Below are 16,333 nucleotides of genomic sequence, written 5' to 3' on the forward strand. Positions count from 1 at the left end.
TTTCTAAACTTTAAACTGTTTTAACAGTTTTTAGATCGTTCAGAAATATTTTTGAACAATTAGATTTTTTGGACCACTAAAAAGTGAGCAAGTGTGGAACGATCTGACTTCACTAGTGATAAATTATATTTGTCACTTTAACAAAAAAAGACTTAAAATATGATTTTAAAGAATGTAAAGTACGTAATGAAATAACATAATTATTTTATGGATGCCAGAAGATAAAATTTCTACGTCACTCCTTCTTTCACTTATGAAAGTTTCTACTAAAAGACTTTATTTTTACGTCTTGTAACAACCTACTTCAGTTAGAACTTAACACTGCCTAGACTGAAATTCTTAATGATCACTTTACAAATATGGATGTTTAAGAACTCTTGGTTTAACAGACAACAATAAAAAAAATCCAACGGTCGGTTTGATAGCTTGAGTTGTTGGTGTAGCACGAAATGATCCTTACTTATATGATATAAATTGATAAGAGTGTGCTAAATGAGCAGTTTGAGATCGAAAGATTACGTGTGCTCAAAGATATTGAAAAATACAGGCTAAAGAATGATTCAGTTTCCGTAAATGATCGTAGTCCTTCTCTTCAAAATTCTACGTATTTATATTTGAAAAGTTCCAACGGTAAGATTTGCTTTTCAATGACCACTTGTACTATCACTTGATATAATAGACATATCACTTTCAGTCGTTATATGTATCATTAAATTCTCATTTAATGTTCATTGTGCTTTTGATATTTTAATCTCTAGTTTTTTATAAAGCTGAAAATATCTGAAATAGATAAATTTATGTTATTCGAGAGTTGGTATACTGTGTAATCATTCTAAATAGGACAGACATTGAACGACATGACTTTTAGTATCCTATTTGAAATAACTCATTTCTGATCTGCGGTAGTGCGGTTGGATCTTCGACAATTTGAACACGTGTCCTACCGGTTAGTTTGACAAATGATAGCTTGCAGCTGGAGTTCAGACATTATGCGATTTGACTTCTTGCCAAAACGGATTGATCTTCTGATGCTCTTGTCTGAACGGTCTGAGCTGATCTCGCTGTTTGAAAACTTGAAAATAGAATAGAATAGCGGATGTGAAAGAGCTCGATGCTGTTATTTTGTCAATCACCAAAACTTATGATAATGAAAATATTCTAACACAAATTTTAATAATAAATGCATAAATTTTCATGTTATAAAAATATAAGTTTGAAACACACAAATTGTTTGTATGAAAACTTTTGTGTTGGGTTAGATGTTCTCTCAACGCAAATAAATGAAAACGTAAAAACAAATTTTATTTCAATGTCTTTTTAATTTTTAGTTTAAAAATTTATATTACTAGATATTAATTTTTTCAAAAAAATTAGAGTTAAATTTATTTCAAAAAGTTTAAAAATAATTTGAAATTTTGTTATAAAAATATACTTTTTTCTCACTTTTTCACATTTTGCGATTTCTCCCGCTTTTTACGCGATTAATATGATCAACCAAAGAGTTGACCATTTTTTGCATGTTTCTGTTTAAAACAAAGTTTTTTAAATCCTGTTTCGCCCTTAATCGCACCACACTTAATCATGTTCAACGTCAATAAAATATTATAATTTTTTTATGTAATGTAATAATTTTTTAATAAATATAATTTTAAATTTTATGAGTTTTTGTGACTGAAACTCTAAAAATAAAATGAACGATGTTAATAATTTTGATTTAAAACTATTGTTAGCAATAAAAAAAATATGTTTTTAAAAATACAAATAATAAAAGGAAAAATATATGAATGAGAAAAAAATGAAAATTTAGTGTTTATATTGATTATGTGAGTTTGAGAGATTTTTCAATTAAATGTACATCAAAGTCTTTAGGTTAAATCAAAAACATTTTTTGACATTTTATTGTAATACCTTAGGCTTTAATTCTTTTACCTAATAGAATTTCATATAGTCGATAGAAGTTTATTAACATTTTGAATACCTATAAACTTTTGTAGTGTTTCTAAAAGTCAAATTTGAATACCACATGACTTTAAAATTCTACAAAAGTTTACATTGAATATCATTAAACTTTTATAGATTATATAAAAGTCTAGATTGAATATCTCTAAACTTTTAAGTCTAGAACCAATACACACACCCCTAAATCAAATACTTTTAAAAAAACAAAAACATTCATTGTATCACACTCGGTTGCTAGTATTTTGAAAATATTAGGGTTAAGACAACAAAAAAACCAACCCATTACTTTCTTAAAAGGAAAGAAACACACCATCACACGCATTGTTATTAAATAATTCTATTTTTGTATGTTTCAAGTTTCCAGATGAACCTGTTCATGAATTCCTTAAAAATTTTGAATTGGCCAGTCGATCATATATTATCAGATTTTAAAGTAACCCTAAATTTGCTATATTCTGAAAAAAAATTGGAGCTAGTAACCCTAAATTTGCTATATTCTGAAAAAAATTGGTGCTAGAACGGCAATTTGCAGATAGATGAGTCTTTTGCATTCAGCCCCCTTTATTTGGTGTGTTCGACACTCTCTCTAATCAAAAGCAAAAATAATACCATGCAAAATGAGCTAAATGCCAAATAAATCAAGTAAAGAGAAAGTAAACACAACATACCTTGTATACAGACATAGATTCATGTTGTTACCAAACATATACTGTTAATTAGATCTAAAAGTTTACCTTTGGTCCAAAAGATTGCCTAAATCGCGTGTACACCATATGTAACATTGAAGTGAAAGTAAAAAAATATATATATAAACGGCAAACTTCTCCAAGATAAATCAACGATATAGCATCGAATCGACACGAAAGAGGGGACTACCGCAGTACCGCCCCGATACAATCATGCTAATAAAGTACTGGTTGGTCCGTATGATGCTGATGAACTTGTAATGAGGATAATAATTTTTGTAAACACAAGGGGATTAGGAGGATTTCTATTTAATCATAAATGATATGATAAATAATAAATTTAAAGATATGATTAACTGCAGAATGTACAAGTACAATTATTTTACAGCAATTAATGTCTTTATCATTCATACTAATTGGTTCGGCAAAATATACAATGTGTATTTGCAACTAATAAAATCATAAATCATGATTTTGAAGGTCATATTTTTCAATGTACTTTTACATTTGTTTCATATAACATTGTAAGGTTTTAAGTTCAATTGAATATATTCATAAAACTACAAACAAGATGCTGAAATAGATGATCTTCAAACGTAATACAGTACATTTTACAGATTCACCACTTTCACAGATCTGATGAATGCGTAATAAAGTAAACTATCGTGATTATCAGATAAAGTGCTTTATCTAGATTCTGATACTTTCACTGATTATAAGAACAACAAATTATATTTGTACGACCCGAGAATCATGAAAGAACTTACCGAAGCAGCAAATCAGTGAAAGTACTCACCGAAGCAGTAATCAGAGAATCAAACCTTGTACCGGAGCAGGTTTGGAAGGAGGATGCTCTCCCGAATCAGTGGCTTTAGGAGACTCGGATAAATGAATCTGCGCATACTCATCCACCATTCTTCTTCTCTGCTCATCTTCAGCTGTCACCACTTTCTCCTTTGTTTTTTGTCCTACATCCCCAGCTGCTTTTGTGACTCTGTTAAAGGCACCTGTCACCCATGTAGCACCTGTAAGTACGTACCGGTTCTTCATGATAGCAGATCCAGCATTACTAACTGTTTGCTCGGCAGCAGCGAATGCAGATTTTGCTTTCTCAGAAACCTGGAGTTTTTCATCTACTTCGCGAACTTTATCATTCACAATTGAAGTACCCATATTTATCTTCTCAGACAGCCCAATTTTTTTATCAAATGAAACAACTTTAGCAGTTGCTGTAGAAGTCAATTGGTGCTTCTCATCAAAAGACTTTGCTTTGCTAACAGATTCTTTGCCTAAGATGTAACCCTTTGCAAGCATGGTAGTCACAACATCTTCTGCCTTTTTCAAAGCAGCTTCAGCTCCAGCTTCAGTTTTTTTACTAGATGTCTGCTAATTGAAGGTAGTATTTGCTTAGAGTACTTTCCATAACTCATAAACATAAACTAGATAAAGAATTCATTACGTTAAGTGGTGCAGAAGCCGCAGGAGGAAGTTTGTAATCGGGATCCAGGATAACAGCCACAGTCATATCAATGATGGTCGCCCCCTGAAAGTAATTTGAAGAAAATTATCACATAAATTGTTCAAGTTCTATACAGAAGAAATTGATAGAAGCACTTGTCCTTTACCTTTGAGTTACATATTGATTTTAACATATCTTTAGGAGAAATCCACTATTAACCAGCCAAAGATTACATTTTTTGCAAAATGCAAATATATAATAACACAATAACTAGAATTGAGCTAACCATCATGGTACTTGGTTACTATCAAATTATGAAGGTCAAAGAGAGAATCGTAAAAATGACAGTTCTAGGGAATCCTTATGGGTTGATTCTAAACTGACTGGTTGACTTCGCAATCCTTTAACATTAAGAAATGAAGTACGTGACGTTGAAAAAAATAAACAAACTCCCTTCAAATGGTTCTCATTGATCTGAAATTGGAGTATGATGAGACCAAAGGGAAGCTTTTCACGAATGAGATTCTGGAAAAAAGTTACAAGGAAGAAAAAACCAGGAATCAAATTACAGACCTCAAGTTAAATAGCATAATTGTGATCCCCTTGATGACAGTTTTTGGGTTTGATACTTGAAAACAAGTAAAATTCCTTCTGACCAAAACATAGATCTCTTCACGTTCTCAAAGCTAACATACGTGGCACGGTGTTCTAAAATTCGGCCTAAAGGCCGGCCGACCGCACTGAAAAAGTGCTAGTCGGCCAGCCCAGTCGGCAAGAACGCATAGGCAGCCTTAGGCGGCCCTCTAATTTTTTTCTTTTTCTTTTTTGGGCATTTTTCTTCGGGTTTTTTTTAATAGTTTTTTGGCAATTAAAAAAAATAAAAATTTTATAGGCTCTAAACCAAAGTCCAACAAGAAATGAGATTTTTCGGCTTGCCCTAACACACCAAAGTCATATTATTATTTTGATACCGTGGAATCTGCATAACGACGCCTAGTCCCCGCATAGACGGCCTAGGCACTGTTATGACATCTGACTAGGGCCTACCGAATTTTAAACCTTGCGCGAACATAATTTCTCTAGTCAAGGTATTGTTGGAACCAGAGCACCTAAAGAAACAAAAATGACTATTTCTATTTATGTAGAATGAAAATCTTATGAATATGAAGCACGCCCACAGCTAAATTAGTAGTATATTGTCATTTATTAATGTATGTCTCTACGTTAGTGGAATCTCTTATGGCACTCTGATCCATATATACCATTGAAGTATGCGATCTGTCATAAAGCATATACATTTCACCTGCTACTAAACTTGACTGGTAATAAGTTTCAAGTATTTTTCACTTGATCGGACAGAAGACCAAGGAAAAAATGTAAAAAAAAGGAAAAAATGTAAAAAAAAAAAAAGTAAAGAAGGAATAAACCCCTAATTACTTCCCATATTTAGTGCTTAGACAATTGATTAAGAATATCAACATCAGATACCCTAAAATAATATTTTACCCTAAATTTTATATTTTACATAAAAAAAGTTTGCATCAACTGCCCTACCCATTCCCTAAATTTAGATTTTATGAGCACTACTTCGCTAAATTTAGGGAATGAAATCCATTTCCTAAACATTAAAAATTAAAATATTATTTCTCAAGAAATTGAGGAGAGATAAAAAATAATAAAAAGTAAAGATATGGTAAATTATGAGGAAGTTGATGTATTGTGTAGAAAAATATGGATATACAAATTCAATAAAGTAGGTCTTTTACCCCAAATTTAAGATTTTGGATAGAGAATCTGATGTGGATGGTCTAAGATTGAAATCAAGAGTCAAATAAGGACTTAAAGAAATCACCGAAAGAAGAATTGCAGTCTCTGCTCCCTGGGTGTCCTTAAAGGTAACAAATGCAATTTGTGAGTGTTCTGTATCGCTGCATCAGCATAAAACATGATTAACCTCAATATTAGAAAAGGCAGACTTCAAAATACATGTTAATCAGTTTATACAAGTACTATAAGAAGAAAAACTTAACAACTTCATGTTAACCTTTGCATATCAACATATTCAATATCTCCAGAGAAAGAAAAGAACTCTTTAACATCACGCTCAGATGCCCTTACAGAGAGATTGCTGACCTTGACAGTTGTTACCTACGACACAGAGTGAAGCAAGCACTATAAATTTGAATATGCTTTTAAGATATTTTCAAGACTTCCAGAAGAAGGAATCTACTATACTGGAACGGCATGCTGTAACCATATTGCCACTATAAGTGATATGGGATTCAAACGATTTTTCACTTGTTCCATAGTAATGGAAAATTTCACACAACAAGCATGCAAAAGGGCAGTTGATCACAGTGAGAGGAATTATTCTTCATGCTAGCTTCATTGAGAAATTGGGAAAAATGATGTAACAGTAACAATATATATGTTCTTCCGCATCTGATGCAGAACAAGTGTTAGTATATCATACGTACATGCAAGCACTTCGAAAGACAAATCAATACAAATGAATATGAGCACTAATCGACTAAAAGACATCTTGATGTCAACTTTCATGTTGTAGGATGCTTTTCCAATATCTAGCATAAATTTTGAAAGCCGGAGTGTGACTACTTTCATTATAATTATCTTCGTTAGATGCCTGAAGAGCTGTGAATAACAAAACAGAACGAGGATGGTCCTCCAGATCTGAATAAGAGCCTATAACGTCTTAAATTAACTAAATTCATGTCATTTTAGCTTAGCCAACCAACTTATGGCTAAATACACTATATTTGTGAGCATGTCAAAATTTATTCAAAGTGTTTATCACCATGAAGCATTCAAACTTCTGCTACTAACATTGATGATGGATCCAGTTAAAAGCCTCAATCTTCACATTCATGCCATTTGACCAACAAAATCCAGGAAAAATGACCATTTATATAATATAACACGACACAGTTACTAGTCTCTATGATGGGTAAAAGACAGCTGCTAGAAGAAGCAAGCAGATCAGTTGCTAAAGAAATATCCAATCAGTTCTATTTTTGCCATAAAATTGACTAACTCCAAAGCCCTGCAACATGAACTCGTTCAATACCTAACAGCTTATAATAATTGAATCTTGAAAGCTCACACACAGTAACCAAAGATGATAACAGTCTCGATAAATATCACAGCCCATAAGGATCGAAGGTGAAATGGTTACAGCAAAATCCGCTGGTTTCATCCAGATGAAAGCATATCCCCAAATTTTCACTCTTTTACATTCCGTACATGTATTCATAATTGCACTCATCCTCATAATTTAGACTACATTCATAGAAAATTAAAATCCAACACCTGAGAAAAATCTAAATAATTTCCACTTTCAAAATTCATCGAATCCCGAGGTAGTTACATAGCACATAGGAATTTGCTACAACCAACCAAAATTTCACAAATGATTCCTACTCAAAACACACAGATACATCACAACGCTAACAAATACCAAACTAGAAACACAAAATTGTAGAGAAATAAATAATCGATCGTGAAAAAAAAGAAGGAAACTGAATGCGCGACTCACCGGCATGATAGCAGTTTTGTCCGTATATTGACGAATGAACAACGAGCTGAACGCCTGAAAAATCTAAAATGATTTCGAAAACCAAAAGCGTTGACGACTTGTATAAATAAGCTTTTTCTTCGATTAAAATTCTATTTGTTTTTCTAAAAAAATATACTGTCCAAATTTTAGGGGAGCGTGCTACGCACGTTCTTTGAATCTCAAGGTTTTTTTTTTCAATTGTTTTGCCGACAGGGAAAAAAAGCTTCATTAATTTTTCCGCAACATAAGGTAATGCCATCTTAACTATGCATTCATCGTTGCACACAAAACTAACCATAATATTTAATTGGATTTAGGAAAAATTTGTGTAAGACGGTCTCGTATTTTATCATACGTATATTTTATACCCATGAAAAAATATTATTTTTTATGCTAAGAGTATTATTTTTTCTTGTGAATATCGGTAGTGTTGATCCGTCTCACAGATAAAGATTCGTGAGACCGTCTCACAAGTGACCTACTCTTGGATATAAGGATTTGAAGCCTTTCATTTTGATTCTTTTGAATTCATGATAATTAGTACATTTATGAATAATGCTAAAACTACAACCAATATATCGTTACAACGATATTTACGATCACTATATCGTGAGATTTTACTGTTATATCGCGAGATTTTGTATTCAATATACAGTGAGATTTAGACAAATTAAATTTTTGCATTGAACTTTTTGTGTTATATAAATTGATGTACAAATATTGATGTACATATAACATCACTCGTACATTTATAGTGTGTAAAAAAAAATATGGGAAAATTCCAAATTCAGTCCCTCGTTTTATGGCCCATTCTGGATTTCGACCCTGGTTTTTCAATTGACCCGATTTGGTTCTACATTTTTCCACCGTTTTCCCAATTTTGGCCTCCTGTGACATTGGACTTTAAAATGACGAAATACTTTATATGGAACTTGCTCAGCCTGTGCATACCTCATTTTCACATAGTGAACCATTTATCGATTTATTCCTCAATCTTTCCCAATATTCATCTGCACACAAGCCCTAATCGACTCTAGTCGCTGCGTCGTCTTCAGGTTTGATTGAAAGACTCGCGAGGAGCTGTAAGTCTATTTTCTCGTATTTTTCTTTGTTCGGGCTTCTACGTTTTTTATTGTAGTTTTTTTGTTTCTTCGGGGCTTTATGTGGTATCTACGCTTTTGACTGAAATTTTGGTGGATGTAATGCTTATTCGGGTTTCAATGTGTAGTGTATTTTTTGTTTTAATTCAAAGCATTTTTTCTCAAATCTCTATGTAGCAATAACAGTACTATGACAATAAGTACGTAAATAAATAGATAGACTAGGATGGTGTAAGTGAATTGCTTCCATAAAAAAATCATCCTAATAGAATATTTACCAAGGAGGGAAGTGAAGATTAATTGTTTTAACACAAAAACGGGTCAATTTTGTGAAACGGATATTCTATATGGATCACTCACGAAAAAATATTACTTTTTATGTCAAATATATTAAATTTTTATTGTAAATATGGACATGATTGATCCGTCTCACTAATAAAGGTCCGTGAGACCGTCTTATGAAAGACTTACTCATTAGACTTTCCTTATAATCGGATGATACTTGCCTTCATCAAATGCTCTGGGAATAAAATTAGAATGTCTGTTCTTTTTGGCTATCACTTGCGATGGTATATAGACCTTAACACAATTATTTAATTTTTATTTGTGATTTGTTTGTTTTGCTGTTCTCTTGTGAATTATATTTGTTTTGTATTTATATTGAAAATTCTATCTTTACAAAATTGGCTTTAGTTCCTTGTTAAGATCGGTCGTGTTGAATGGTAAATTGTTTGATTCAAATTTTATTATTATTCTTAGCATATTATATAAGATTTTTTTTTATTATAATTAATGTTGTTTTTCTTTATTTTTTAATCCAGGAAAAAATATGTGTTGTGTTTGTTGGAACATAGTCAAGTGAAAGGATTTAAAGGCACTTGCTATAAAGCATGTTCCAGCAGAGAAGAGGCAGTGAAAGCCTTTCATGAACAAATGGAGAGATTTAAAGACGCTTGCTACAATACATTTGCTTCTAGTGGCAAGAATTGTTCAACTTCAAGTTCCATGGTTCAAGTTAAAGTACCGCGCGTAAAGAAGATGAAACTGAAAAAATTGTTGAACTGATTGATGCTCAATTAGAGTTAGCATGTGAGAATCACAAGCATGCATTAAAAGTTGTGAAGATATCCGAGGATCGAGATACAAAAAATGTTTGAATCCTTGCACGTTCATAAAGATTATTGAACTTCTTTTTATTACTCCTATGTGTTACTAATTGCATGCAAACTTCATTTGATTTTGTTACAAGATACATATATATATATGATATATTTATGATGGTTTGGAACTTTTATTGTGTCGTTCTTTTGGAAGGTTTTATTTTTACTTTGTCGTTTCTTATGATATTGAAGAATTTACTTTTGTGTTATTAATTGTAAACTTTTTTTTTTACTGATCTTGTAAGATTCGAATGTACATTCTGAGGTAGAGGGAATACATATATTTCTATTGATATTTGAATGGTACATGGCTAGATTTAAATAAAAATGTATTTTATTCAATGCATAAAAGGGGTTAATCATGCATGGGAGAACAAAACATATATATTTTATTTTGAACATTTGTGTTACCATGAACAATATTATTTTTTATTAATAATTAATTATTCAATATGATATTCTCTAGAAATTCAAATTTGATATATTATCTTAGAGAAGTGGAAGCTCTGGATGTTTATGGAATGCATGTCCACAATATAATCTAAATGAAATATATATAAATGAGTAGATTTAGATCTACAAATAGATCTGGACGAAGAAGGTAATAATCTTATTTGATCATTATTGGACTGTATTTTAACATATTTTTCATTAAATTGTATGACTTGTTGTAATTCTTATTAAAGATAGGATTTCTACTAATAGCTTCTTCAATTATCCAATTTTCAGGGAAAATTATTTCTTACCATTTAATATATCTTCGTGTAGTAATATTAGATCTAATAAAACTTGTTTCTATTAAAATAGTCTCATTTATCTATTTATCATATTTTTTACAAATATGCTTTAAACTAAATATTGATGTATAATAAATACGATAACAGATACATAACTTATGTCACAAGAGTATAATTATAACCATGCGTTTTAAATTTAATGTTAATGCACCAAGAATGTTTATATCAGATAAAGATAATGAAAGGTTTGGATAAATATCAAAACAGACTGGTCCATGGGCTAAACTGGATTGGAGAATTCTCATAAGTGATTGTTTTCAATTTAAATTTCTATCATCTCTTATAGTTGCTATAAATCTTTTTGGTAGACCTTCAAGAGTTAAAGGTCTGAATGCAATTTGGATTAAACTAATATGTAAAAATTTATGAGACTTTTTAAAATGTAAAATATCTTTTTCATTTAATAAATAAATAGCAATTTCTTTATTATGAAGAGGTACATATGATCATGTAGTTTTAACAATTGGTTTAAGACAAGTTCGTTCAAAAATTCCTAATTTATAAACCATTTTAGTTTCTATTTTAAGAATAGTCCATTTGTTTAACAAATCTAGGTTATTTAGTATATCATATTCTTCAATCATACTATTTTGAATAGTATTTTTTTCCCGATTTTTTCATTTTAATTAAATGGTTGTTGTGTTAGATCATAAACTACACTATCACATGACTCTGATACCATTTCCATCAAATAGATTCAGAATGATTGATTATGCATGAATTTTTTATAAAAAAAATCAATGATATTATCGATGACCACATCGAAAAATAGAAGTTCATAAAAACCACCTCTAAAAGCCTTCACACTCCTTATCTCGGCAAAACGTGCAAAATACCACAACAAAAACTCATAAATTCTTGGTTAAACTCGAATATAATTTTTTAACCAGTAATAAATCATTTGTATTACATTATATTTTAACCAGTAATAAATCATTTGTATTACATTATAACTTTACAAAAATATGATTTGTTCGTTTGTTTTTGTGAATCATGGTTTAAATGATGTGAAATACAATATATTATAATTATAACAATAATTGACACGTATAAAAAAAAGGAAAGGGGGACCCACCTGGAGTAGTGTAGAATTGGCCGAAACGGTGACGTGGGTTCAGGACTCCCTTGAGTATACTAATTCACACGTCAGCTGCTGCGCTCCCAACACCTATCCAATCAATGGGTCCTCTCTTCCTCCAATCGATATTTAATTTTTAGTTTACATTTTAAATTTTTGATCGATTGATTAGTTTTCTCCCAAGATAATCGATTTCCCTCGGTTCAATCGGCGGTCGAATTGGGGGAAAATTGTAATCTTGATTTTCATCAGCTGACCTAATTTGCCATTCTATTTCCGTCTAATATAAATTCTTATTCGGCTGGGGGGGTTCGACTTTCGAGGAAGGAAAAATAATTTTTATATTGGGGAATGAGTTTTCAGGATCTAGAATCGGGTCGGGGATCCGGGCCGACGCGGAGGGGTTTTTTGAACGGGAGGCAGGATCCCACTCAGGCCGTTGCTTCGGGAATATTTCAGATTAACACCGCCGTCGCAACCTTCCAGCGCCTCGTGAACACCCTCGGTACTGCCAAGGACACGCCGGAGCTCCGTGAAAAGTTGTTAGTATTATTATTTGTTTGTTTTTTTGTTTTTTTGTTTTCCAAAAATTTGATTCCATGTAAAAAATGATCATTTCAATTCGAGCATAAAACATGGCTTTTTTTTTTTTGTGAAAAATTCAGTTCTGATGTTTGGTTATAGTCTGGGGTTTCTGGTTTTTAGCTGATAAGCAGAGCAGATTGGATGATGTTCTTGTGTTTCGATAATAAATATTGAATGAATTTGTGAAACAATGGCAGCGGGCATATCATACGTAACGTATTGATATTTCTAATTTCACATTTTGGTTCTCAATTTTCACTAATTTTTTGGCCTGCACAAACCCTTATTTTTTCTACTTTCAGCTGATTCCATTTTTTCAGTGGAATCAAATAATAGTGTTGTTTATAACTATTGTGCTTAATCGCAGGCATAAAACGCGTCTACATGTTGGACAGTTGGTGAAGGATACTTCAGAAAAACTTAAGCAAGTTAGTGAAGCAGACCATCAGTTTGAAGTCAGTGTAAGCTTGCTTCCTTCTTAATTAGTGTTTTGTGCTGTTTTCTGGTTGCCACTATGCATATCTTCATGATCTTGCTAGTTTGCCATATGTCATACTTGCCTAAGATGCTGACCTTTCTGCAACAATTTATTTGAGTTTCTCATGAAACGTAGATATGCTAAGATAAAAATGATACGTGATTTTTTTCCATTGTGATCATAGTCCAAGTCAGGAGGTGCGTAACCATGTTTAGTACCCATATTAATAGATGAAGAGGGAGACCAAAAAATATTTGGATAATAACGATTTAATATGATGTGCATTATCTAAATATAGATAGACGATGATAAAACAAGAGACATATTACAATGGCGTAGGTGGATCCATATAGCCGATGCGACTTAATGGGATAAAAACTTGTATGTTGTTGTAATTGTTGTCCAAGTGAATGTGATTGATGAATAAGGCGAATATGTTAATACAGCTTAAAACCTATTCATTCGCTTACATTAATTTAGTAAAATTCTCAAATTTATCCCACTTTTAAGATTCCGAACAACTGCATTTTTATTTATTTCTTCCTTCCTTTCTTTCTGTTTTCAAAGTTCTCGATGGACTTCTAAAATAGTATATTTTAAAATTTTGAAATTTATTGACGTGTGTTTATATATAGATTTTCTAAGCATCAGTGTTTGTTTCACCAATGTGTAACCCTCACTCATTGTATGGTGTTTGTGACTGCCATCCTTTTTCCTGCAGGCAAACAAGAAGCTTACTGATGCAAAGCTCGCGAAAGATTTTCAAGCGGTACTAAGAGAATTTCAGAAGGCTCAACGGCTTTCAGCTGAAAGGGAGACAACATTTACTCCATTACAGTCAGTTCTCCCTTCGAGGTAAACTGATTCTTTATGATTGACATTATTATATGAGTTCTTTGGGAACTTTCGTTCTACAATTTTTCATGAAGTTTATTTGGCAGTTGCTTATAAAGGATTAATGCTATTCTGAGTAGGCTATTGTAAAAATTAATGTCTTGGTTTATCTGGGCACTTTTTTTTCTCTCCTGAAAATTTTATTTTGTGCAGCTACACAGCTAGTGAGATAGATGGAAGTTCAGATCGGAGTTCAGAACAACGAGCTACTCTAGAATCAAGAAGGTACGTCAATGCTGGAATTTATGTTGTGTAATTGGGAGGTGTATTAGCAAAAATGAATGAATCCAGCTCCTGTTCAGCACAAAACATTGTATTCTGGTGTTATTGGTTTCATTTAAACATCTGTGAGTGAAGCATGAACATTAAGTGAGCTTCTGCAGTACCTATTTGTTGTTTAATTGCACGTGTTTAAAAAGTGTTTTTTACATGTATAGTGAAATGCAGTCATATATTTTTTCTTTCCTTGATGAAATAATCTAATAACCCTAAAATTAAGCATCACATCACGTTCGGTGGAGCTTACCCACACCAGTTTTACGTTGTTTGATAGTTACTTTTTTCTGAACTTTGTTGGGTAATTCTCTTATGTGCGAAAGATAAATCCTTCTCTTCATGCGATTGAGCGCTGAATATATCTTCAAATACATGTGTATGCTTCCATAATTGAAAACTGATACACATAACACATACTGTAGAAGAAAAACTAATGCCAGAGATTGTCGAGAGAACAGTTGGTGAAAATGGCTGGACACTTTTCAACATGTTTATTAGCACACAGGATTTCAAAAATCTACAGCCAGCTAAGCTACCCTGCTATTTTTTGTTTGTCTGCTTATTACCTTTTTTCCCCGTCTACCAACGTTTTCATGTGTGGTTAGTGGTATTGCCTGCCAACATATTTATTCTGAACTTTAAATGTATGTTTCAAGTCAATAATGCCTCACTTCTGGAAAAAGTTCCTTCAATTTTGTATGGATCTTGTTCTCGTGTAATTTATCCGTGGCAAGTTTTCTCCTTTTTGTTGAATGATGTTTAATTTTATGAAATTTGTCTAATCAATGTTCCATGTAATTTTTCTGCAGGCAGGAGGTTTTATTTTTGGACAATGAGATTGCTTTCAATGAAGCCATTATAGATGAAAGAGACCAGGGAATTCAAGAAATACAGCAACAAATTGGTGAAGTGAATGATATTTTCAAAGACCTCGCGGTATTGGTTAATGAGCAAGGAGTCATGATCGGTAAAGGACTTGCATTTTTTTAGTTCTCTATAGAAAAATTGGACTTAGAAGTTCTAATTTTTTCCAGATGATATTGGTTCCAACGTCGAGGGTTCTCATGCTGCAACTGCTCAGGGAAAAACCCAGCTTGTCAAAGCGGCTAAGACCCAGAGGTCTAGTTCATCTTTGGTGAGTTATAAATGTATTAAGCATAAGGATAACAGCATATATAATTGTCCTTGTTAAAGCATATTTTCCTAACTAATCGAGAAATGAGACCAATGGTGAAATTAGTTTTCTCAAGATATTCTAGACTAACTTAGCGTTGGTACAATGCTGACTTGTATTGCTTTTCAATTCACTCTTGGATGCTTCAATTAACAGGCACAGGATTCACTTGACACTTGATATTTTTTCTCGAGTGACCAAACTATTTGTGATTCCAATTTCGGTTGATTATATTTAATTTTCCATTGTCTTTCTGTTGGACTAATTTCAAATGAAAGCCAACTTGCCTGCGTACATCAACTAGATTCAATACCCTGCATTGTCGTCCCACTTCTCTCTTCATGAACATTACACGACATTCAACCGGGACTCTTAATTTATTTTCACTTGATTTATTTTTTGTTCATGCAGGCTTGCTTGTTGGTTGTGATTTTTGGAATCATTCTTCTCATAGTGATTATAGTTCTCATCACCTGAATTATTGGAGCTTCCATAGATATGGTGCAAGAACATGAGTATTATTTGTTGATGTTAATGCTTCAATTTTCTTTTTCACAAATTTACAAGGCATATGTGGCTGTTCGGCTGGTGAAGGCTGCATGCTTCTTGTAAATTCTATTCCTCTTTTTCTTCTGGTTTCATGGTTTTTGTTACTTGTCAGGCTCCAACAGATACCGTCTTCCCAGTTTTACGCAACTTGTGATGTATAAAAGAGTATGATTTATGATTAGAGGTTTGTTCTCAGTTTTTACTAATGTGCTCAAAATAGGGCAGTTCAAGTGGGTGCATTTGACTTTAGGCAGGAATCACTCTTTTTTTTTTCAAAGGGCCAAATGATGGTGATGGGACCCATAGTTCTCACCCAAAAGTTTGAAGTTTTACATCTAATTTTCCTTTAAAAAAGGAAAAGCTTTCTGCTCAACTCATTTAATTCACCTCTTAGGTCCTCCCATTTGTAAGAAAATATTGTCTGCATATAATTCTCGATTCAATTCATGTTATGACGTTTTCCATGTTCCATATTACTTCTTTTACGTGTACCAAATTAATTCCTCGTGTTAATTTCTTTCTTTTTTCCCCATGAATTTAGTCCTCCAACTATATTAATCGTTA

The 16,333-nt window shown here is 32.3% G+C and overlaps 2 protein-coding genes across 2 annotated transcripts; one reads left to right on the forward strand and one right to left on the reverse strand.

Annotated features, from left to right (window-relative positions):
• Positions 1-3,200: 3,200 nt before the first annotated feature.
• LOC140988145 (binding partner of ACD11 1-like) lies at positions 3,201-7,892 on the reverse strand. Its single transcript, XM_073457100.1, has 5 exons — positions 7,658-7,892; positions 6,149-6,252; positions 5,957-6,032; positions 4,105-4,188; positions 3,201-4,028 (listed from the first exon to the last, which is right to left on the reverse strand). Exons 1-5 carry the CDS (start codon positions 7,661-7,663, stop codon positions 3,453-3,455), a joined length of 846 nt encoding a protein of 281 aa, XP_073313201.1. The 5' UTR covers positions 7,664-7,892; the 3' UTR covers positions 3,201-3,452.
• A 3,940-nt stretch (positions 7,893-11,832) lies between these two features.
• Positions 11,833-15,971, forward strand: LOC140988674 (syntaxin-22-like). Its single transcript, XM_073457712.1, has 7 exons — positions 11,833-12,355; positions 12,766-12,859; positions 13,598-13,731; positions 13,924-13,995; positions 14,856-15,013; positions 15,081-15,181; positions 15,632-15,971. Exons 1-7 carry the CDS (start codon positions 12,165-12,167, stop codon positions 15,695-15,697), a joined length of 816 nt encoding a protein of 271 aa, XP_073313813.1. The 5' UTR covers positions 11,833-12,164; the 3' UTR covers positions 15,698-15,971.
• The last annotated feature ends 362 nt before the right edge of the window (positions 15,972-16,333 follow it).

Source organism: Primulina huaijiensis, chromosome 11 (genome assembly GCF_012295235.1).
Source record: "Primulina huaijiensis isolate GDHJ02 chromosome 11, ASM1229523v2, whole genome shotgun sequence".
NCBI lineage: Eukaryota > Viridiplantae > Streptophyta > Magnoliopsida > Lamiales > Gesneriaceae > Primulina > Primulina huaijiensis.

Bases quoted from the DNA above. Each gene is read 5' to 3' on its own strand.
- LOC140988145 (XM_073457100.1), bottom strand. The intron at 6,033-6,148 runs GTTAACATGAAG...ATGCTGATGCAG, and splicing joins GAATATGTTGATATGCAAAG to CGATACAGAACACTCACAAA. The intron at 4,189-5,956 runs GTGATTTCTTTA...AATTACTTTCAG, and splicing joins AGACTGCAATTCTTCTTTCG to GGGGCGACCATCATTGATAT.
- LOC140988674 (XM_073457712.1), top strand. From the start codon at position 12,165: ATGAGTTTTCAGGATCTAGAATCGGGTCGGGGATCCGGGCCGACGCGG. The intron at 13,732-13,923 runs GTAAACTGATTC...TATTTTGTGCAG, and splicing joins CAGTCAGTTCTCCCTTCGAG to CTACACAGCTAGTGAGATAG. The intron at 15,014-15,080 runs GTAAAGGACTTG...AATTTTTTCCAG, and splicing joins TGAGCAAGGAGTCATGATCG to ATGATATTGGTTCCAACGTC.